At 39.3% G+C, this 25,325-nt stretch overlaps 1 protein-coding gene across 1 annotated transcript in view; it reads right to left on the bottom strand.

The window, feature by feature from the left end:
• Positions 1–660: 660 nt before the first annotated feature.
• The window catches only part of LOC109553136 (cytochrome P450 2C9-like), a 54,787-nt gene continuing 30,122 nt past the window's right edge, over positions 661–25,325 (bottom strand). The window contains exons 6-9 of the mRNA XM_019953071.2: positions 20,904–21,045; positions 16,333–16,520; positions 2,169–2,310; positions 661–1,196 (exon numbers count right to left, since the gene is read on the bottom strand). Of these exons, the coding sequence (XP_019808630.2) occupies positions 1,015–1,196; positions 2,169–2,310; positions 16,333–16,520; positions 20,904–21,045 (654 nt within the window). The 3' untranslated portion in view covers positions 661–1,014. The remainder of the gene's footprint in view (positions 1,197–2,168; positions 2,311–16,332; positions 16,521–20,903; positions 21,046–25,325) is intronic.

Raw genomic sequence — 25,325 nt, 5'->3', positions numbered from 1 at the left:
GCTTCTCTTTCTGGCTTTGATGTGGCTAGGTTCACATTCACTAAGGGTACAGAAGTCTTTCAACTAGTTTCAACTAGTTGGTGTTACTCTTCCAGATGTGAATTTTGACAGATTGTGTGTGAAATTAACCTATGTCATTGAACTTCTCAAACTGGTGGGCATACAGCTTCATAATAATCCCTTATGATCCTTTTAGTGCTCTGGGACTTAAAGTTATGGTCCCTCTTTTAGCAATGATATTAATAATGTGTCTTCTCTCGGAGTGGGGAATAGGTTACATATGGGTTTATCAATTCTATTCAACTTTTCAGAGAATTAACTTTGGTCTCATTGATTTTTATCCTGATTCCTTGTTTGCAATTTCACTGATTTCTGCTCTAATTTTCATTTGTAGTTTTCTGTGGCTTACTTTGGATTTAATTCCTTAGTATCACTGATCTCAATATTTTCCTACTGAGGCACTCCTGGACACAATCTCTTTCAGTTGCAAATCCAAACCTCAAGTAACTCTAGGTGACATGCAGCTAAGAGAACTTTCCTGCTTAATCTCTGTAGTCCTCTGTGCTGATCACTATGAGACCAACATGACTTCTTTGAATTACTTTCCTTCCTTTCTCACGTGTATTAGGCACACCATAAGGAAACTCTGAGAACTGGCTCATCAAATTATGCTTTTAATTAGGAACATGCATAGAATAATAACTCTCCATTGCCATACACTAATCATCTTGTTCTATTTTGTATTGACTGCATAGTGCTACTCGGTAATAGATAAAGCATTAGCATATGTGATGGCCAATACAAATGTTATATAGATAAAGCATTAGCATATGTGACGGCCAATACAAATGTTACAGGACATGGAGAATAGCGGATACATTTCTGCAGTGAAACTGCACCATAACAAGAAGAGAGATTGAGAAGGCATTCCTAGGCAGAAGAATGAAGAGGAAAGGAGGTGACCAATGCCTCAGATGAGAAGGAGTTGAAGACAACATCATAGGAGACAAGTCCTTACAGAGGAATGAAGCAGAGCTTGTAAGGAGGTGGCACAGAAGCGAACCCATTGGCAATTGGGGTGGTGTCGATGTCCTTTGGGTCAACCACAGATTTCAAAGTAAATTTTTGTAAAATCGCTGTCAGGAATAAAAACACCTCCACGCGGGCCAGGCTCTCTCCTGCACAAATCCGTTTTCCTGAAAATAACAAACACAGAGAGTACATACTCCTTGAACACTGTGTTTCTGGTTGTTAGAAAGAGTTGGCATGCACATCTGGTATTACAACCTCTCACAGCTGTGGGGGAGTTTCATGAGGAACTGGCCAATGTGTTACTTATCAGTGGTTAGAAAGTAACAATTGATGAATGGTTGAATGGATAAATGTAAGCCACAACAGTTAGATAGGCAGACATAGAATGGATACACATGCTGTCCACATAATTTCATATCTTAATGGCTACCCTGGCATTGGAGAAGGAAATGGCAACCCACTCCAGTGTTCTTGCCTGGAGAATCCCGGGGACCGGGGAGCCTGGTGGGCTGCCATCTATGGGGTCGCACAGAGTCGGACTCGACTGACGTGACTTAGCAGAGCAGAATGGCTACCCTTATTCACACAAATTTTTAATGAGCTTTGGCACTATGCCAAGTACTTCATTAACAATTCTCATGCAATTTGATATTTCATGTTTTCATCAACCTTTTTCTTCTCCTGGAAACACACAGTATAGTTGTAGTTTATGTTCTTAGTCTGATGTCCCTATCATCTTTATTTCTACTCCTCACAGCCTCTGTTCTCTGCTCTAACTACATCTTCATCAATCTTCAACACATCTTGAAGTTTCAAGTTTTACAACACATGGTTCCTTATGGATAAGGTGCACTTCTCTTATATTTTCAGCACCTAGCTCAAATTTTATTTCTGAATTTGAAAGAATTGGGTCATCTTTTCAAAGCTTTGGTAACTTAGAGCAATAAAGAGCATATATTATGAGAAGGGAAAGTGTGTGGGCATTGCAATTCCTACACCTGAGTATAGGAAAAGAGCAGTCCAACCAGCCCCTGAGTGGGAATTTTATAAGAAGTTCCAACTGATCCCCCCCCCCCGCCCCCGCCGCCCCCAAAGCATCTTGTCCTTTGAAGTAACGAAGGAAAAAATTTTGTTACCTGCTGAGAAAGGCATGAAGTGGTCACTCTTTTTAAAGTTACCACTGTCATCCAGGAAGTGGCCAGGGTCAAACATTTCTGGGTTAGGAAATACTTTGTCATCATACAGCACAGAAGTCAGTGATACTAATACACCTGTGCCCTGGGAAGAAAAGATGAAGATAAACTGAATTATAAAGAAGTCATGGAACTGGAAGAAATGTTATAAATTATTCATTCCAATATTATGACCTACAGGTGAGGAATTCTAGGTCCAAAGAAAGACAATGGCATTTTGAGCCAGACAAAGAAGTAATAAATAAGGAATAAGCTTAAGGCAAGTGACAGTGGTATTTGAAGTGGTGAGTTCATGGATCCTAGTGTGTTAGACCTTCTGAATCCATTCTGCTTATCATACTGGTGTCTGTCCCCATCAGCTGCCTTATTTCACTACTTTAGTTTTCACTCATCTAATATGTGGATTATGGTTTAAAACGGGGAGACTCTTAGAGTTTGGGATGTCTGGATTATAAGTTCATAAGGCTTTTATAAACAGATTTCTCATCTAATTAATAATAAATTCTGTGATAATAACAATAAGTATAATAACAACTGCTAGTATTTATCATTGCCATGCAGATTGTTTGTCTTAAAGTATATGGCAGGGTTCATTAGAGATGGATGCTAGCTTAAAAACATATAGAAAGGGCGGGGGGGCGGTCCTAAGATGGCAGAGGAATAGGACGGGGAGACCACTTTCTCCCCCACAAATTCATCGAAAGAACACTTGAGCCCTGAGCAGATTCCACAGAACAACTTCTGAATGCTGGCAGAGGATATCAGGCACCCAGAAAAGCAGTCCATTGTCTTTGAAAGGAGGTAGGACAAAATATAAAAGGTAAAAAGAGAGACAAAAGATGTAGGGACTGAGATCCATCCTGGGAAGGGAGTCTTAAAAAAAGAGAAGTTTCCAAACACCAGGAAACACTCTCTCCAGGCGGGTCTGTGGCGAGCCTTGGAATCTCAGAGGGCAAAATAATCAGGAGGAAAAATAAATAAATAATTAAAACTCACAGATTACCTGCATAACAGCAACTTCCAGCTGTGCAACAGCCCAGAGGCTCGCATCCCCCACTAGCAAGCGGGGGAGGAACAGGGAGGAGCAGGCTGCACTGCTTAAGATAAGGACCTGGCCTGAATCCCCTGAGGGCAATCTGAGGAAACTAGCTTGAGATAGCAACCCAGACTGTGGAATAGCTATCCTGTGATCCTGGGAAAAGCCCTAACCACCGCCAGGCATGCTTACAGAACAAAGGACTGAGCAGAGCTAGCTGGCTGTGGACCCAGTCTATCCCCTGTCAGAGACAGGCAGGTGAGGGCAGCCAGAGCTGGAAGGGGGCAATCGTGGCCCCAAGGAGGCATCCTACACCAAACTGCAAGCAGACTTCCTTGATAACCAAGACTTTCTGGGATTCTGGACGGTCGACATCCACTGGCAGGGTGGCAGCCAGAGATCAGCTTCCCAGAAGAGACACACGGCACACCTGAGAAAGTGCGCCTGTTGTACACCCAGAAAACCAAGTGGCTGGGACGGGGGAGGAGATAAGTCGCAACCTTCAACTGAGGGTGACTACGCGTGTCAAGGACCTGGCCACCTGAGTTGCTCGGACCTGGGATGGGTGCAAAATGCAGGCCCAACAAAGTCCGCCTTTGTGGAGTACCCAAGAACATGAACCTGAGCGGCTTAGACGTGGGACGTGCATGCAAACCAGGGCCCACATCAGACAGTTCCCAGCAGAGCAACATGGAGTCTGAGCAGTGTAGACTGGGAAAGCACACACGCTGTGATTCACTGTGGCTGAATCACTGTGAACACACACCAGTGATATTTGTTTGCAGTGTTCCTCCCTCCCCAAAGCATGACTGAACAAGTGAGCCTAAAAAAAAGTGACCACCACCGCGCCCCTTGTGTCAGGGCAGAAATTAGACACTGAAGAGATCAGTAAACAGAGGAAGCTAAAATAAACAGAGGGAACTGCTTTGGTTCAGGTGCAATAGATTAAAACTGTAGTTAGCACCGATTACATAGGAAGGGGCCTATAGACTGCAAGAAGTACAAGCCAGACCGAGGAACTATCTGAAAATGAACTAACCCCACACTGTCCGCAATGGCTCCAGAGAAATTCTTAGATATATTTTTACTAGTATTATTTTTTTAATTAAAAAATTTTTATTTTATTTTATTTTTTTGGTTATTTTTAAGTCCCCATTACTCCTTTAATTTTCATTTTTATAACCTACTATTACCTTGCAAAAATAAAAAAGAAAGACTCTATTTTTAAAGCAAACTTCATATATATATATTTTATAATTTCTGTGACTTTGTGTTTTTTTGTTTGTTTTTTGTTTTTTGGGGGTTTTTGTTTTTGTTTTTTAATATTGTATTTTTGAGAATCTAACCTTTATTCAAGATTTTTAATCTTTGCTTATTGATATTTGTTATCAACTTTGTACCTTTAAGAACCCAATCTACAGGACCCATTTTTACTTGGGAGTGAGATCACTGGCCTGATTGCTCTCTCCCCCTTTTTACTCTCCTTTTTCTCCAACAGGTCGCCTCTATTTCACCCCTTCCCCTTTTCTTCTCTACCCAAATCAGTGAATCTCTTTGTGTGTTCTGGGCTGTGGAGAACACTCAGGGAACTGATTACTGGCTGGATCTGTTGCTCTCCTTTTGATTCCCCCTTTTATCCTCCTAGTCACCTCTGTCTCCTTCCTCCCTCTTCTCTTCTATGTGCAACTCCATGAACATCTCTGGGGGATCCAGACTGTGGAGAGCACATAGGGAAGTGATTACTGGCTAGCTTGCTCTCTTCCCTTTTGATTCCCCCTCTTCTCCTCCTGGTCACGTCTATCTCCCTCCTCCCTCTTCTCTTGTCCACGTAACTCTGTGTACCTCTCCAGGTGCCCATCACTGTGGAGAAACTTTTCATCATTTACATCAATGTTTTATCACTGGTGCTGTATAGAAGGTGAAGTCTTGAGGCTACTGTAAGAATAAGACTGAAAACCAGAGGCAGGAGGCTTAAGGCCAAATCCTGAGAACACCAGAGAACTCCTGAACCCAGGGAACATTAATCGATAGGAGCTCATCAAATGCTTCCATACCTACACTGAAACCAAGCACCACCCAAGGGCCAACAAGCTCCAGAGCAAGACATAACACTCAAATTCTCCAGAAACATAGGAACATAACTCTGAGCCGCAATATACAGGCTGACCAAAGTCACACCAAGCCCATTGACATCTCAAAACTTTACTGAACACTTCATTGCACTCCAGAAAGAAAAAATCCAGCTCCACCCACCAGTACACTGACACAAGCTTCCTTAACCAGAAACCTTGACAAGCCACCCATCCAACCCCACCAACAGTGAGGAACTTCCACAATAAACAGGAACCACCAAACGGCAGAATACAGAAACACCACCCCAAATGCAGCAATATAAACAAGATGAAAAGGCAGAAAAATACCCAGCAGGTAAAGGAACAGGATAAATGCCCAGCAAACCAAACAAAAGAGAAAGAGATAGGGAATCTACCTGATAAAGAATTCCAAATAATGATAGTGAAAATGATCCAAAATCTTGAAAAAAAATTGGAGATATAGATAAATAGACTGGAGACAAGGATCAAGAAGATGCAAGAAAGGTTTAACAAGGACCTAGAAGAAATAAAAAAGAGTTAATATATACTGAATAATGCAATAAATGAGATAAAAAACACTCTGGAGGGAAACAAAAGTAGAATAAGGGAGGCAGAAGATAGGATAAGTGAGGTAGTAGATAGAATGGTAGAAATAAATGAAACATAGAGGAAAAAAGAATTAAAAGAAATGAGGACAATCTCAGAGACCTCTGGGACAATGTTAAACACCCCAACATTCAAATCATAGGAGTCCCAGAAGAAGAAGACAAAAAGAAAGACCATGAGAAAATACTTGAAAAGATAATAGTTGAAAACTTTCCAAAAATAGGGGAAGGAAATAATCACCCAAGTCCAGGAAACCCAGAGATTGAAAACTTCCCAAAAATGGGGGAAGGAAATAATCACCCAAGTCCAGGAAACCCAGAGATTCCCAAACAGGATAAACCCAAGATGAAACAACCCAAGACACATATTAATCAAATTAACAAAGATAAAACACGAAGAACAAATATTAAAAGCAGCAAGGGAAAAAAACAAATAACACACAAGAGGATTCCCATAAGGATAACAGCTGATCTTTCAATAAAAACACTTCAGGCCAGAAGGGAATGGCAGGGCATACTTAAAGTGATGAAAGAAAATAACCTACAGCCCAGATTTCTGTACCCAGCAAGGATCTCATTCAAATATGAAGCAGAAATCAAAAGCTTTACAGACAAGCAAAAGCTGAGAGAATTCAGCACCACCAAACCAGCTCTCCAACAAATGCTAAAGGATCTTCTCTAGACAGGAAACACAGACAGGGTGTATAAACTCGAACCCAAAACAATAAAGTAAATGGCAATGGGATCATACTTATCAAGAATTACCTTAAATGTAAGTGGGTTGAATGCCCCAACCAAAAGACAAAGACTGGCTGAATGGATACAAAAACAGGACCCCTATATATGTTGTCTACAAGAGACAAACCTAGAAACAAGGGACACATACAGACTGAAAGTGAAGGGCTGGAAAAAGATATTCCACACAAATAGAGAACAAAGGAAAGCAGGAGTAGCAATACTCATATCAGATAAAATAGACTAAAACAAAGGATGTGAAAAGAGACAAAGAAGGACACTACATAATGATCAAAGAAGATATAACCATGATAAATATATATGCACCCAACATAGGAGCACCACAATATGTAAGACAAATGCTAACAAGTATGAAAGGGAGAATTAACAATAATACAATAACAGTGGGAGACTTTAATACCCCACTCACACCTATGGATAGATCAACTAAACAAAATTAACAAGGAAACACAAACTTTAAATGACAAAATAGACCAGTTAGACCTAATTGATATGTATAGGACATTTTACCCCAAAACAATGAATTTCACCTTTTTCTCAAGCACACACGGAAGCTTCTCCAGGATAGATCACATCCTGGGCCATAAATCTAGCCTTGGTAAATTCAAAAAAATTGAAATCATTCCAAGCACCTTTTCTGGCCACAATGCAGTAAGATTAGATCTTAATTACAGGAGAAAAACTATTAAAAATCAAAACATACGGAGGCTGAAAAACATGCTGCTGAATAACCAAAAAAATCACAGAATAAATTAAAAAAGAAATCAAAATATGCATAGAAATGAATGAAAATGAAAACACAACAACTCCAAACGTATGGGACAGTGTAAAAGCAGTGCTAAGGGGAAGGTTCATAGCAATACAGGCATACCTCAAGAAACAAGAAAAAAGTCAAATAAATAACCTAACTCTACGCCTAAAGCAACTTGAAAATGAAGAAATTATGAACCCCAGCGTTAGTAGAAGGAAAGAAATCTTAAAAATTAGGGGAGAAATAAATGCAAAAGAAACAAAAGAGACTATAGCTAAAATCAACAAAACCAAAAGATGGTTCTTTGAGAAGATAAATAAAATTGACAAACCATTAACCAGACTCATCAAGAAAGGGAGAAAAATCATCATCAAAAGGAGAAAAATCAAATCAACAAAATTAGAAATGAAAATGGAAAGATCATAACAGACAACACAGAAATACAAACGATCATAAGAGACTATTATCATCTCACAAGCTAGTAAAGTAATGCTCAAAATTCTCCAAGCCAGGCTTCAGCAATATGTGAACCGTGAACTTCCTGATGTTCAAGCTGGATTTGGAAAAGGCAGAGGAACCAGAGATCAAATTGCCAACATCCGCTGGATCATCGAAAAAGCAAGAGAGTTCCAGAAAAACATCAATTTCTGCTTTATTGACTATGTCAAAGCCTTTGACTCTGTGGATCACAATAAATGGTGGAAAATTCTGAAAGAGATGGGAATACCAGACCACCTGATCTGCCTCTTGAGAAATTTGTATGCAGGTCAGGAAGCAACAGTTAGGACTGGACATGGAACAACAGACTGGTTCCAAATAGGAAAAGGAGTTTGTCAAGGCTTTATATTGTCACCCTGCTTATTTAACTTCTATGCAGAGTACATCAAGAGAAACACTGGACTGGAAGAAACACAAGCTGGACTCAATATTGCCGGGAGAAATATCAATAACCTCAGATATGCAGATGACACCACCCTTATGGCAGAAAGTGAATAAGAACTAAAAAGCCTCTTGATGAAAGTGAAAGTGGAGAGTGAAAAAGTTGGCTTAAAGCTCGACATTCAGAAAACAAAGATCATGGCATCCGGTCCCACCACTTCATGGGAAATAGATGGGGAAACAGTGGAAACAGTGTCAGACTTTATTCTGGGGGGCTCCAAAATCACTACAGATGGTGACTGCAGCCATGAAATTAAAAGACACTTACTCCTTGGAAGGAAAGTTATGACCAACCTAGATAGCATATTCAAAAGCAGAGACATTACTTTGCCAACAAAGGTTCATCTAGTCAAGGCTATGGTTTTTCCAGTGGTCATGTATGGATGTGAGAGTTGGACTGTGAAGAAGGCTGAGCATCAAAGAATTGATGCTTTTGGACTGTGGTGTTGGAGAAGACTCTTGAGAGTCCCTTGGACTGCAAGGAGATCCAACCAGTCCATTCTGAAGAAGATCAGCCCTGGGATTTCTTTGGAAGGAATGATGCTAAAGCTGAAACTCCAATACTTTGGCCACCTCATGCGAAGAGTTGACTCATTGGAAAAGACTCTGATGCTGGGACGGACTGGGGGCAGGAGGAGAAGGGGACGACAGAGAATGAGATGGCTGGATGGCATCACTGACTCGATGGACGTGAGTCTGAGTGAACTCTGGGAGTTGGTGATGGACAGGGAGGCCTGACGTGCTGCGATTCATGGGGTTGCAAAGAGTCGGACACGACTGAGCGACTGATCTGATCTGATATGTAAATAAAGTGGACAACTTGGAAAATATGGACAAATTCTTAGAGAATTACAACTTTCCAAAATTAAACCAGGAAGAAATAGAAAATCTTAACAGACCCATCACAAGCACGGAAATTGAAACTGTAATCAGAAATCTTCCAACAAACAAAAGCCCAGAACAGACGGCTTCACAGCTGAATTCTACCAAAAATTTAGAGAAGAACTAACACCTATCCTACTCAAACTCTTCCAGAAAATTCCAGAAGTCGTGTGTGACTCTTTGCGGCCCCGTGGACTATAGTCTACCAGGCTCCACCCTCCATGGGATTCTCCAGGCAAGAGTACTGGAGTGGGTTGCCATTTCCTTCTCCACCAGAAAATCGCAGAGGAAGGTAAGCTTCCAAACTCATTCTATGAGGCCACCATCACCCTAATACCAAAACCTGACAAAGATGTCACAAAAAAAAGAAAACTACAGGCCAATATCACTGACGAACATAGAAGCAAAAATCCTTAACAAAATTCTAGCAAACAGAATCCAATAACACATTAAAAAGATCATACATCATGACCAAGTGGGCTTTATCACAGGGATGCAAGGATTATACAATATCTGCAAATCAATCAATGTAATACACCACATTAACAAATTGAAAGATAAAAACCATATGATTATCTCAATAGATGCAGAGAAAACCTTTGACAAAATTCAACATCCGTTTACGACAAAAAACCTGCAGAAATCAGGTATAGAAGGAACATACCTCAACATAATAAAAGCTATATATGACAAACCCACAGCAAACATTATCCTCAATGGTGAAAATTTGAAAGCATTTCCCTTAAAGTCAGGAACAAGACGAGGGTGCCCACTGTCACCACTACTATTCAACATAGTTTTGGAAGTTCTGACCACAGCCATCAGAGCAGAAAATGAAAAGGAATCCAGATTGGAAAAGAAGAAGTAAAACTCTGACTGTATATAGATGACATGATCCTCTACATAGAAAACCCTAAAGACTCCACCAAAAAATTACTAGAGCTAATCAATGAATATAGTAAAGTTGCAGGATATAAAATTAACACACAGCCATCCCTTGCATTCATATACACTAACAACGAGAAAACAGAAAGAGAAATTAGGTTTAATTAGGTCCCATTAGTTTATTTTTGCTTTTATTTCCAATATTCTGGGAGGTGGGTCATAGAGGATCCTGCTGTGATGTATGTCGGAGAGTGTTTTGCCTATGTTCTCCTCTAGGAGTTTTATAGTTTCTGGTCTTACAGTTAGATCTTTAATCCATTTTGAGTTTATTTTTGTGTAAGGTATTAGAAAGTGTTCTAGTTTCATTCTTTTACAAGTGGTTGACCAGTTTTCCCAGCACCACTTGTTAAAGAGATTGTCTTTAATCCATTGTATATTCTTGCCTCCTTTGTCAAAGATAAGGTGTCCATAGGTGCGTGGATTTATCTCTGGGCTTTCTATTTTGTTCCATTGATCAATATTTCTGTCCTAATTAAACTTAAAAGCTTCTGCACAACAAAGGAAACTATTAGCAAGGTGAAAAGGCAGCCTTCAGAATGGGAGAAAATAATAGCAAATGAAGCAACGGACAAACAACTAATCTCAAAAATATACAAGCAACTCCTACAGCTCAACTCCAGAAAAATAAATGACCCAATCAAAAAATGGGCCAAAGAATTAAATAGACATTTCTCCAAAGAAGACATACAGATGGCTAACAAACACATGAAAAGATGCTCAACATCACTCATTATCAGAGAAATGCAAATCAAAACCACTATGAGGTACCATTTCACGCCAGTCAGAATGGCTGCGATCCAAAAGTCTACAAGCAATAAATGCTGGAGAGGGTGTGGAGAAAAGGGAACCCTCTTACACTGTTGGTGGGAATGCAAACTAGTACAGCCACTATGGAGAACAGTGTGGAGATTCCTTAAAAAACTGGAAATAGAACTGCCTTATGATCCAGCAATCCCACTGCTGGGCATACACACTGAGGAAACCAGAAGGGAAAGAGACACGTGTACCCCAATGTTCATCACAGCACTGTTTATAATAGCCAGGACATGGAAGCAACCTAGATGCCCATCAGCAGATGAATGGATAAGAAAGCTGTGGTACATATACACAATGGAGTATTACTCAGCCATTAAAAAGAATACATTTGAATCAGTTCTAATGAGATGGATGAAACTGGAACCTATTATACAGAGTGAAGTAAGCCAGAAAGAAAAACACCAATACAGTATACTAACGCATATATATGGAATTTAGAAAGATGGTAACAATAACCCTGTGTACGAGACTGCAAAAGAGACACCAATGTATAGATCAGTCTTAGGGACTCTGTGGGAGAGGGAGAGGGTGGGGAGATTTGGGAGAATAGCATTGAAACATGTATAATATCATGTATGAAACGAGTCGCCGGTCCAGGTTCGATGCACGGTACTGGATGCTTGGGGCTGGTGCACTGGGACGACCCAGAGGGAGGGTAGGGGAGGGAGGAGGGAGGAGGGGTCAGGATGGGGAACGCGGGTATACCTGTGGCAGATTCATTTCGATATTTGGCAAAACTAATACAATATTGTAAAGTTTAAAAATAAAATAAAATTAAAAAAAAAAAAGAAAAGAAAGAGAAATTAAGGAAACAATTCCATTCACCTTTGCAACGAAAAGAATAAAATACTTAGGAATATATTGACCTAGAGAAACAAAAGAACTATATATAGAAAACTATAAAACACTGGTGAAGGAAATCAAAGAGAACACAAATAAATGGAAAAATATACTGTGTTCATGGATTGGAAGTATCAATATAGTGAAAATGAGTACATTACCCAAAGCAATCTATAGATTCAGTGCAATCCCTATCAAGCTACCAATGGTATTTTTCAGAGAACTAGAACAAATAATTTCACAATTTGTATGCAAATACAAAAAACCTCGAATAGCCAAAGCAATCTTGAGAAAGAAGAATGGAACTGGAGGAATCAACCTACCTGACTTCAGGCTCTACTACAAAGCCACAGTCATCAAGACAGTATGGTACTGGCACAAAGACAGAAATATAGATCAATGGAACAAAATAGAAAGCCCAGAGATAAATCCACACACCTGTGGACACCTTATCTTTGGCAAAGGAGCCAAGAATATACAATGGAGAAAAGACAGTCTCTTTAACAAGTGGTGCTGGGAAAACTGGTCAACCACTTGTAAAAGAATGAAACTAGAACACTTTCTAACACCATACACTAAAATAAACTCAAAATGGATTAAAGAGCTAAACATAAGACCAGAAACTGTTAAACTCCTAGAAGAAAACATAGGCAAAACACTCTCCGATATAAACCACAGCAGGATCCTCTATGACTCACCTCCTAGAATATTGGAAATAAAAGCAAAAATAAACAAATGGGACCTAATTAAAATTAAAAGCTTCTGCACAACAAAGGAAACTATAAGCAAGGTGAAAAGACAGCCTTCAGAATGGGAGAAAATAATAGCAAATGAAGCAACTGACAAAGAATTAATCTCAGAAATATACAAGCAACTCCTGCAGCTCAATTCCAGAAAAATAAACAACCCAATCAAAAAATGGGCCAAAGAACTAAACACATTTCTCCAAAGAAGACATACAGATGGCTAACAAACACATGAAAAGATGCTCAACATCACTCATTATCAGAGAAATGCAAATCGAAACCACAATGAGGTACCATTTCATGCCTGTCAGAATGGCTGCTATCCAAAAGTCAACAAGCAATAAATGCTGGAGAAGGTGTGGAGAAAAGGGAACCCTCTTATACTGTTGGTGGGAATACAAACTAGTACAGCCTCTATGGAGAACAGTGTGGATATTCCTTAAAAAACTGTAAATAGAACTGCCATATGACCCAGCAATCCCACTGCTGGGCATACACACTGAGGAAACCAGAGTCAAAAGAGACACATGTACCCCAATGTCCATCGCAGGACTGTTTATAATAGCCAGGACATGGAAGCAAGCTAGATATCCATCAACAGATGAATGGATAAGAAAGCTGTGGTATATACACACAATGGAATATCACTCAGCCATTAAAAAGAATACATTTGAATCAGTTCTAATGAGGTGGATGAAACTGGAGTCTATTGTACAGAGTGAAGTAAGCCAGAAAGAAAAACACCAATATAGTATACTAATGCATAATGTGGAATTTAGAAAGAAGGTAACAATAACCCTGTATGTGAGATAGCAAAAGAGACACAGATGTATTGAACAGTCTTTTGGACTCTGTGGGAGAGGGTGAGGGCAGGATGATATGGGAGAATGGCAATGAAACATGTAAAATATCATATGTGAAATGAATCGTCAGTCCAGGTTTGATGAATGCATGATACAAGGTGTTTGGGGCTGGTGCACTGGGATGACCCAGAGGGATGGGATGGGGAAGGAGGTGGGAGGGGGGGTTCAGGATGGGAAACACATGTACACTCATGGCAGATCCAAGTCAATGTATGGCAAAACCAATACAATATTGTAAAGTTAAATCAATAAATTAATTAATTAAAAAATAAAATTAAAAAAGAAACATACAGAAAGGATGAAAAAATAGAAAAATCATTTTATAACAATTCAGCTTAGGGTCACCGACTTAAGCAACATTTACCTATTAATGCTAAAAATGTAGGGTGAATGATAAGCATGAAATTTACCAAGTTCTAGTACTATGCCATAGATTTTTATTAATTAAGTGTAAAAAAAAGCCAGAATATAGGCCATGGAAAAACCTGACAGATACTATTTTATTATGTGAACAACAGTGCATAACTGATAACGAGATAAATGACATAATGTGGCCTCCCACCTTCCCAACGAATTTCAGTGGGAAACACAAAGCACCTATGTAGTTCTCTTGCCGAATCATAACTGGAATCTAATTTCTAGAGAACCAGCTTGAAGAATATTTTACATGAGTATTGGCCTGGACACTTCACAAAGTGAAATGTACTAAAAGAAAACAAAGAGGGCAAAGAGAACTCATAATGGAAGACTAAAAAGTGAAGATAGCCAGATTTCATGCTTGTTCTTTGGCTGGATATTGAATTAAAAAGGGAAAAAAAGACCATAAAGGATATTCCAGTAAAAGTGGGAAAATTTGAAATACAGGCTGGGGGGACCTCCCTGGTGGTCCAATGGTTAAGACTCATGCTTCCACCGCCTTAACATCTAAAGTTATTAATAATTTTAGTTTATATCAATGCCCACATTTTATTTAAAAGGGAGGTGTTATATCATTCCAAATATCCACTAGGAGAAGGATGAACTTTTTGTGGAAGAATATAAACATCGTCTGAAACTCAGCATTTTCTCATTTATAACAATTGATACTCAACAAAAAGTTATTAGGCACTTCAAAGGCACAGCTAGGTGACCACAAGTAGAAGAGGGGAAAACTTATAAAATATGTCCACCATAGGGAACATTTCTCATCTCACTTTATAAGGACAACATTATCTCAATATCAGAAATCTGACAAGAAAATTTTGAGGAAGAAATATAGACCAAAATTCTTTACTCTAAACAGCAAAGTTCTGAACAAAATGTAGCAAACCAAATTCAGCTGTGTGTATATTTATAGTATGTATATTTAGTGGGAAATTGGGGCCATACAATCATAGCAATAGTTGTAGAAATCAATATGAAAAAATTATATAGCAATTATAACCTATAAATCATAAAAAATAAAGAGGGTAAATTTTCCTAATCTAAGTTTTAAAATCTACCAAAATGTACATAAAACATGCTCAGTAGTGAGATGTTAACCTCCACTCTCCCATAGATCAGAAATGAAACAAAGATGAAACACGGATATTAACCCAGATTACAGGGCAATGTATATAGAAATTGCAATTAATTTAGAGAAAGATTATTAGTAATGATTTTAAAATTATCAAGTTTCTTACCATTAAAATCATCAAATGATAAAAGCTGATTATATTCCCATATTCCAGATAAAAGAAATAGAAAAGACTAAAAAGTTTATAAAAGCAAGAATGATATTAAGCACCTAGGGGGGAAACAAAACAACAAAAGATTTGCAAGCCAATCAGTACACTGAAAAAATTTGAGAGAACTATAAACCCCCCAAAACTGGAAGTATATACCATATTTATTAACACAAAGATAAAATGAGTCATGATGTTAAACCTTTCTAAATAGATCAAATATAACACTGATAAAAATCCCAGCAGGGAGCTTTGATAAATTGACAAACCAGTACTAACATTGTTTGGAAAAGTAAACAGCTAAGATCAGGAAAACAATATTAACAAAGCAGAACAAATTTGGAAGACTTACACTGCTACCTGTCAAAATCTGTTATAAACTTTCTAGACTAACCTGGAAACAATACACAAACCATTGAATTGCTACACATATGATTTTTGTGCTTCTCTCATCTGTGTTCATTAAGGATTGCACCCATACTGAGAGAGTCATTTCCTAGGCAGGTTGATAAGGAGTCTAGGGGTCCCCAAGGAGAGAGGGGTCTGGAATTCTCAAGGAGGAAGAAAGGACAAACTTTTTTTTCCTTCTCTACATTCCTTAGGATTATATAACAATAATGTGTCCTGCCTGAGGACAATCTCTGGATTAAACCTTCTGGCTAATTCTGTTATCTTAAAATGTAAATTATGGGAGTAGACCTGGTCTTTACAAGGATTATATAACAATAATGTGTCCTGCCTGAGCACAGTCTCTGGATTAAACCTTCTGGCTAATTCTGTTATCTTAAAATGTAAATTATGGGAGTAGGTCTGGTGAGGTCTTTACAACCTCCAGACATTCTTTGGATTCATTGGCAAGTATATAACTTCATTGCTAACACTAGCAAGTGGGTACTCTTTCTGCCCCCTTCTGATGCCTATGTCAGAAGATTTCTCTATCTCCTTTATACTTTAATAAAACTTTATTACACAAAAGCTCTGAGCGATCAAGCCTCGTCTCTGGCCCCAGATTGAGTTCTCCTCTGGGGGCCAAGAATCCCGGTGTCTTCGTGTGATTCAACAACAACCTTTCAATACCATGAAATGGGAATGTCAAGACCACTGAAGTCACTGTAAGAGAAACCAATCTAACCTTGGGGATGATATAGTTTCTGAGTTCAATGTCATGGGTCACCATATGGGGCAGACTGGAAGGGACCAGGTCAATGTATCTCTGGATCTCGTGGACCACAGCATCCGTGTAGGGCATGTGGCTTCTGTCCTGCATGCAGGGGCTCCGGTGTCTTCCAATCACACGGTCAATCTCTTCCTGGACCTTAGCTGATAAGAGATAGTATGACTAATGCAAAAAAGAAAAATGCATATCACATTTGCATACCAATTCAGGGATCAGTTCAGTTCGGTCGCTCAGTCATGTCCGACTCTTTGCGACCCCATGGACCTCAGTACACTAGACTTCCCTGTCCATTACCAACTCCCGGAGCTTGTTCAAACTCATGTCCATTGAGTTGGTGATGCCATCCAACCATCTCACCCTTTGTCATCTCCGTCTCCTCCCGCCTTCAAACTTTCCCAGCATCAGGGTCTTTTCCTTTTGTTTTGTTTTGTTTTGTTTTTTTTCCAGGTGCTGATTTTATTTTTATTTTTTAACTTGACAATATTGTATTGTTTTTGCCATATATCAACATGAATCCGCCACAGGTATACATGTGTTCCCCATCCTGAACCCTCCCCACTCCTCCCTCCCCGTACCATCCCTCAAGGTCTTTTCCAATGAGTCAACTCTTTGCATGAGGTGGCCAAAGTATTGGAGTTTCTGCTTCAGCATCAGTCCTTCCAATGAATATTTAGGACTGAGTTCAGGGATACACGAGGCATTATGAAGGTATTCCAACATCATTATAAACATCAGTTAGGACTCCCCTGGTGGTCCAGTGGAAAAGAATCTGCCTGCCAATGCAGGGAGCACATGTTTAATCTCTGGTCTGGGAAGATTCCATATACTGTGGGGCAACTGAGCCCGTGCCTTGCAAATTACTGAGCCTATGTGTTGTAACTACTGAAGCCTGTGTGCCCTAGAGCCTGTGCTCCACAAGAGAAGCCACTACAATGATAAGCCTGAATGCAGCAAATAGAAAGTAGCCCACAGTTGCTAAAACTAGAGAAAGTCCACATGCAACAACAAAGACCCAGCAGAGCCAAAACTAAATGAATAAATAAACAAAAATTAAAAAAAAAAAAAATCAGTTAAATGCCCAGAACTACACCCAGACATAGAGAGAAAATGACTGTAATATAGATGTGTGCACGTTTCCTACAAACTAGGCTTAAGATACATCTATACATATCTCTATATTAACATATATGATAAAACAAATGATGAACTGTTTCAAAATATAAACCAAACATAACCTCAAGACATTATAGTCCTTGCTGAAAGAAAAATAGGAATCAGATGTTAATTTTTAACAAAATAATATAGAGGTAGAAATGTTAAATTATACATTTTGTGTATTTGTACAATTTGCAATGATACTCTTTTCATCTTCCAATTTCCATAAGCCACCACACTGAGTATTCTAGCAGTTTCTTCTGAAATTGATGCTATATTTGTAAATAATAATTCACTGTTTCTATTTTTAACATACCTATTTCTAGACAATATTGTCCTGTGGGAGATGAGAATTTATTAGTATAGCTCCATCTCCACTTCATACAGAACACACATAATTCCTGTTACTCCATTTCCCCCAATATATTTAGATCACAACTTTTGGCTGTTAGAATTTCATTTTATCATCATTCTGACTACATAAACAAAGTTTCCTGATCAGAAAACTATGATTATGTTTCATTTTTTGTATTTTCTTGGACTTAAATATGTCTATTTCATCTTATAAATTTCTGCATCTTGATCTACAATTATTTCCAAATACTGAGATAAATATTCCAAACTCCAAATAATAATTTTCCTTTTATAAGGAAATCTCAGATCATCAATTACTTCTCTATTGTTTGGTCTCTCCCTTCATAGCTGCTCTATCTATCTAATCCATTTTGAAGCAGATATTTTCTATGCCTGATACCTAGCAATAGCCCTGACACTTTCATTCTCCTTCATGAGTTCTCAAGATTTCTGGAGCCATGATTTCCTATGACATGACTTCAGGCATTTGGATGAGAAAAGGGAAAGAGTAGGTAAAAATTTTGTCAAACACACTGGTCTGAAAACACCCTTTATAAAATCAATACCCAGTTTGATAGTTGCTCTTGAATTCTGATGCTGTTGTGAACTCTAATCCTTTATCTATGACCTGCTACATTTCTCTGAAAGTTTTTGCAATTTTCTCTTTTATCCTGGTGTTCTGAAATTTCATGACCCTCTGTCTTGAGGTGAATGTTTTTATTTCATTCACTCTGCTAGACATATCAAGAGAATTATCTATCTACATGGCAATAGTTAGAGGTCTTTTCTCCAGAGTGTTCATGCTCTGGAGTTTTTCTCTTGCTGCTGAATTTCAGGAAGCAGGGTGCAGAACGGAGCTGAGTCTGAATTCAAGATGTGGATTCTTCCCTAAACTTTCTTCCATGCCACACTATTTCCTCCTGTCTCTGCCCAGTGTCCTGGGTGTAGGGCCTCTTAGATACCACTTCTGTAGAGAGTAAACCTCTCTCATTCTATTGGGGGAACACAGTGATCTGATAAAGTGAAAGTGTTAGTGTCTCAGTTATGTCCAACTCTGTGATCCCATGGACTGGAGCCTTCCAGGTTCCTCTGTCCATGGAATTTTCCAGGGAAGAATACTGGAGTGGATTACCTTTCCCTTCTCCAGGGGATCTTTCCGACCCAGGGATTGAACCTGGGTCTCCTGCATTGCAGTCAGATTCTTTACCTTCTGAGCCACTAAGGAGTTGTCAAAGAGCTGTGGCTAGATGAGCTACTTTTATCAGCCTTTGTCTCCCCCTATTCTGTTTGACACCTGCTACTTCTAAATGCTGAAACTTACAGGATGGTAGGGATATAAATAACTTTTCCTAATTATGTATCTTCCTTTTCTGATATTTAGGACACAACTTAATCTTCTCTGTGCTGTGCTTAGTCACACAACTGTGTCCGACTCTCTGCGACCCCATGGACTGTAGCCCGCCGGGCTCCTCTGTCAATGGGGTTTCCAGGCAAGAACACTATAGTGGGTTGCCATGCCTTCCTCCAGGGGATCTTCCCAACCCAGGGATCAAACTCAGGCCTCCCGCATTGGAGATGGATTCTTTATCACCTGAGCTACCAGGGAAGTCCAAGGATACTGGACTAGGCAGACTATCCCTTCTCCAGGGGAACCTTCCTGACTTGGAAATCAAACCGGGGTCTCCTGCATTGCAGGTGGGTTCTTTACCAACTGAGCTACCAGGGCAGTATCTTCCTTTTCCGATATTTAGGACACAACTTCATCTTCTCTACTGACTTCATTATCACCCCTCAATATGTCCTCTGTGTTTTAGAAATTTGTTAAAGATCTATCTGTTGCTGTTTCCTGGCCTCTTCTTGTCCAACTTTAGAAGACTAATTCTCATTTGTAATAGTTCATAGTCATTGTAGAGACATCCTGACACATGACAGGACATTGTTTCTAAATTGCTATGAACAATCATAGCTCTTTAAACGTAAATGTCTTATACAATGTTCTTCGTAAAAGATAAAATTATAGACTGCCAAAGTTCTTATTTTGGCAAGCACTGTTTCTCTATAACCAGACTTCTGGACTAATAAAATACCTGTACAGGCACCTTAAACCTGAATAGTACAATTTCTTGTGAATCTAAATTTTTAGATCACTTCCAAGAAAGTAGATGTTATATCGGCTACCTCACTAAATTTCTAGGATTTCCATTTAGGCTTCAGTAAGGAGAGTATCCTGGAGAAGGCAATGGCACCCCACTCCACTACTCTTGCCTGGAAAATCCCATGGGGAGGAGCCTGGAAGGCTGCAGTCCATGGAGTCTCGAAGAGTCAGACACGACTGAGCGACTTCACTTTCACTTTTCACTTTCATGCATTGGAGAAGGAAATGGCAACCCACTCCAGTGTTCTTGCCTGGAGAATCCCAGGGACAGTGGAGCCTGGTGGGCTGCTGTCTATGGGGTCACACAGAGTTGGATACAACTGAAGCGACTTAGCAGCAGCAAGGAGAGTATCCAGAGAAGGAAATGGCAACCCACTCCAGTATTCTTGCCTGGAGAATCCCAGGGACAGAGGAGCCTGGTGGACTGCCACATGGGGTCACACAGAGTCGGACACGACTGAAGCGACTTAGCAGCAGCAGCAAAGAGAGCTTCCATTTTCCCTGCCCTGGCTTTAGAACATTGCATTTTCAGAATGAGGTGGTAACAAATTGGCCTTTCCATAATAAAGACATTATGCAGCCCCAGGCCAATTCATGCTGGGAGTGCCAGCTACACATGACCTCCCATGAAATCCAGATGCTGCTTTATTGCTTTTGTTATTTTCCACAGTGTTTCACTCCTGTCTGTCATCCTCCTGTATTATGTAAAGATGTCCCAATACCATCCCTTCGTTAAATCTGAAAACATTAAGCTGCTCAAACAGAGATTTACATAATTTACAGAAGAGCAAGAAGATGGAAAACACTTCGAGTCTTTTTTCAATATCTCTTCTGCAGTCACCCTGCTCACCATGTACCATACCTGTGACCTCTGGGTGCTTCAGCAGCAGGAGGAGCCCATATCTCAGAGTGGTGCTCATTGTCTCTGTCCCAGCTCCAAACAAATCAAATACAGTGGTTGTCAAGTTTTCCAAAGTAAACTCCAATTGTTGATTTTGTTTTTCCTAGGAATGATTTGATAAAATTGTTTGACAAGCTAGTTTATCAGAATTGCCCTTAATCCAAAATAGCTCATGGTGTTTTAGAGTTAAGGCAACATACGAATTACTTGGCAATTACAGGAAAAAAAAACCATTGTATAGAAAAACAAAATACTATAGATCAGTTGACTTAAATGTTATTTTCTCCTGCCTTATTCCTCATTTGCCTAAAAGTTCCATTCATCAGCCTCTTCTGCATTTAGGTAGTGGTTCAGATAGTAAAGAATCTTCCTGCAATGCAGGAAACTCAAGTTTGATTCCTGGGTAGGGAAGATCCCCTGGAGAAGGCAATAGCTTCTCCATCCCCCAGATATTGGAATGGCTACCCACTCCAGTATTCTTGCTTGGAGTATTCCATGGGCAGAGAGAAGCCTGGTGGGCTACAGTCCGTGATGTTGCAAAGAGGCAGACACAGCCGAGTGACTAATACATTCACTTTCAGGCTATGCAGCTTAATTTTTTGCCAGCAAGATATAAATAGAAACCTACTGGTACACTTCCTCTTTCTTACTCAAAACAAGTATTTGATAGATTGAAAGTGATTTCCGTAGAAATGGAAATCAAAAGAAAGCTGGAGTAGCAATACTCATATTGGACAAAATAGACTTTAAAATAACGACTGGGGTTTTGCTGGTGGTCCAGTGACTAAGATTCTGCACTCCCAATGCAGGGGGCCCAGGTTTGATCCCTAGTTGGGGAACTAAATCTCACATGCTGCAACTAAGTGTTCACATACCACAATTAGAAGATCCTGCATGCCACAACTAAGACCTGGCACAGATAAATAAATAAAGATAAACAAATAAATTAAATAAAGACTGTTACAAGAGACAAGGAAGGACAGTACATAATGATCAAGGATCAATCCAAGAAGATGTAACAATTATGAATACATATGCACCCAACATAGGAGCACCTCAGTGTATCAGGCAAATGCTAACAGCCATTAAAGGGGAAATCTATAGTAACAAAATAATAGTGGGCAAATTAAACTTATAGCACTGGACAGATCATCCAGACAGAAAATTAAGAAGGAAACACAAGCCTTAAATAACCCATTAGACTAGATACATTTACTGTCCTAGATATTAATTGGGAAGTCCATTCTAAGGCACCAGAATACACTTTTTTGTCAAGCACACATGGAACATTCTCCAGGATCTCATCTTGGGTCACAAATCAAAACTCAGTAAATTTTAGAAAATTGAAATCATATCAAGAAACTTTTCCAACCACAAGGCTATGAGATTAGATATCAATTACAGAAACAAAATGTATAAAACACAAACACATGGAGGCTGAACAATATGTTATTAAATAACCAATGGATTGAACATGACTGAGCACACACCCACCACATTGCAACCAACGGTATTATACATGATACTATACACAGAAAATCCTAAAGATGCTACCAAAAAACTACTAGAGCTCATTGATGAATTTGGGAAAGTTGCAGGATACAAAATTAATACATAGAAAAGAAATCTCTTTCATTCCTATACACTAACAATGAAAGATCAGAACGAGAAATCAAAGAAACAGACTCATTTGCCATCACACCAAAAAGAATAAAGTAGCTAGGCATAAACCTACCTAAAGAGGTAAAAGATATGTACTCAGAAAACTATAAGATCCCAACAAAAAAATCAAAGATGACATAAACAGATGGAGAGATATATCATGTTTGTGGATCAGAAGAATCAATATTGTGAAAATGACTGTACTACCCAAGGCAATCTACAAATTCAATGTTCAGTTCAGTTCAGTCACTCAGTCATGTCTGACTCTTTGCGACCCCATGAATTGCAGCACGCCAGGCCTCCCTGTCCATCACCAACTCCCGGAGTTCACTCAAACTCATGCCCATCTAGTCGGTGATGCCATCCAGCCATCTCATCCTCTGTCGTCCCCTTCTCCTCCTGGCCCCAATCCCTCCCAGCATCAGAGTCTTTTCCAATGAGTCAACTCTTCGCATGAGGTAGCCAAACTATTGGAGTTTCAGCTTTAGCATCAGTCCTTCCAAAGAACACCCAGGACTGATCTCCTTTAGAATGGACTGGTTGGATCTCCTTGCAGATTCAATGTAATCCCTATCAAATTACCAAGGGCATTTTAAAACAAACAAACATAAAAAGCACTTGACAAGTAAAAGAAAGCAGGCTGTTCTAAGTACTGAGTAGAAGGGACTGTTAACATGCAAAAACATTGTCCTTAGGCCAGTATTAATTTCACGATGCATTTGTAACCTCCAGTGGTCCAGTGCCATGTCTAATATTAAGTAATAAACACCCTCAAGGGAGACCAAACACTCTGAATGAGTATACTTTTTAGAAAAAGAGTCATCGCCTTTGACTTTACACAAGCTATAAGCTTGTCAATTCAAAACTATTCTGAAGTCAGTAAGAAATGCAGTGAACTCATAAAACAGTACTAGTATTTTGATTTCTTGAATTGGATTTGAAGATAAAGCCGTTACGTGTACATAGCCTATCATTATTAGGCTATAGAAAATACTGCTGAAAGGAATTATATAAAACAATGTTGAAAGATTAAAGAAAGCCTTATAAATAAAGGGCTTCCCAGGTGGTGCTAGTGGTAAAGAACCCACTGGCCAGTGCAGGTAGATGGAAGAGACACAGGTTTGATCCCTGAGTTGGGAAGATCTCTTGGAGGAGGGTGTGGAAACCCACTCCAGTATTCTTGCCTGGAGTATCCCATGGACGAGGGAGCCTGGCAGGCTGCAGTCCACAGATAGTACTGAAGTAAGTTAGCATGTATACAAATAAAAACCTTCCTTGATATAGATCAAAAGCACTCAGTATTATTATGATAGCATTACTGAATTAATGTCACAAAGAAGGCAGATAAGAAGTTTCAAAAATCCATCCCTCCACTGAAACAACAACTGGCCATGCACAAAGTGTCTGAGCAACTACTTTGGGACTCTGGAAACTAGTTAGACACTTGCAGCTGATGTGCTTAAGTGCAGTGTCTGATAAATGTGACATCTCCCATGCTGACTAACATTCCTCATAACCCAGTTCCAAGGCAGACAGTTATAGAAAGTGTGGGCTGTATTTGTGGTGCAGCCAGCGGATCTCAGAACAGGAAACTGGACCACATTCTTCTACATTGGGATTGTGTGTTTGGATCACCAAGAGGCTGGCACAGAAAGCAGCCATTGTTTCAATATCCATGGCTTTCATTGAAAACACAAAGAGAATGCTTTCTTTTCCCATTTATATTTATGCAATGGCACCCCACTCCAGTACTCTTGCCTGGAAAATCCCATGGATGGAGGAGCCTGGAAGGCTGCAGTCCATGGGGTCGCTGAGGGTCGGACACGACTGAGCGACTTCACTTTCACTTTCATGCATTGGAGGAGGAAATGGCAACCCGCTCCAGTGTTCTTGCCTGGAGAATCCCAGGGACGGGGGAGCCTGGTGGGCTGCCGTCTATGGGGTCGCACAGAGTCGGACACGACTGAAGTGACTTAGCATAGCACAGGTATTTAAAAGAATCTCTGTAAGGTCACTATCTGACTATGGAGATAACAGAACAGAGAGTCAATTGACCACACAAGATAAGAAAATAGTCTTGGCAAAAATAATCTGGAAAAGTTACTACACAAAGGAATTAATACAGTCTTCATCAAATAAAAATAACAATTGTTAGAAGAGTGTAAAATATTATTTCCAGAGTTACCACATTATATTATATAAAACATGTAAGTATGGTCCATTAACAGCTGAAAAAAGATTGACACAAACCACTGTTGAGGAAACCCAGACACTGGACTTACTGGATTAAAAACTATAAGATACATGTCTTAGGTATGTGCAAAGAGAAGAAGGAAACCATGTTTGAAGAACTAAGAATATCAAAAAAGTATAAGAACAATTAGGGAATATCAATAATGAGAACAGCATTGTAATAAAGAACCAATAGAAATTCAGGAGCTAAAAATACAATACTAAAAATTTTTAAACTTACCAGAAAGTTTCTGGTATTGTACTTTTTACAATAAAAAGTAGTATACTGAAGTAAATCATTCACTACATCTAATCATTATAAACTATGTAGATAAATATCCTATTTATAATAGAATATAATATAACCATAAAAAGGAAGGAAATACTGCCATTTATGATTGCATGGATGGGACTTGAAGGCATTATGCTAAATGGAATAAATCAGGAAGAGAAAATAAAATATCATATTATCTCACCTATATATGGACT

Source organism: Bos indicus, chromosome 26, assembly GCF_029378745.1.
Source record: "Bos indicus isolate NIAB-ARS_2022 breed Sahiwal x Tharparkar chromosome 26, NIAB-ARS_B.indTharparkar_mat_pri_1.0, whole genome shotgun sequence".
NCBI lineage: Eukaryota > Metazoa > Chordata > Mammalia > Artiodactyla > Bovidae > Bos > Bos indicus.
This window is presented reverse-complemented; position numbering and strand designations above follow the sequence as displayed.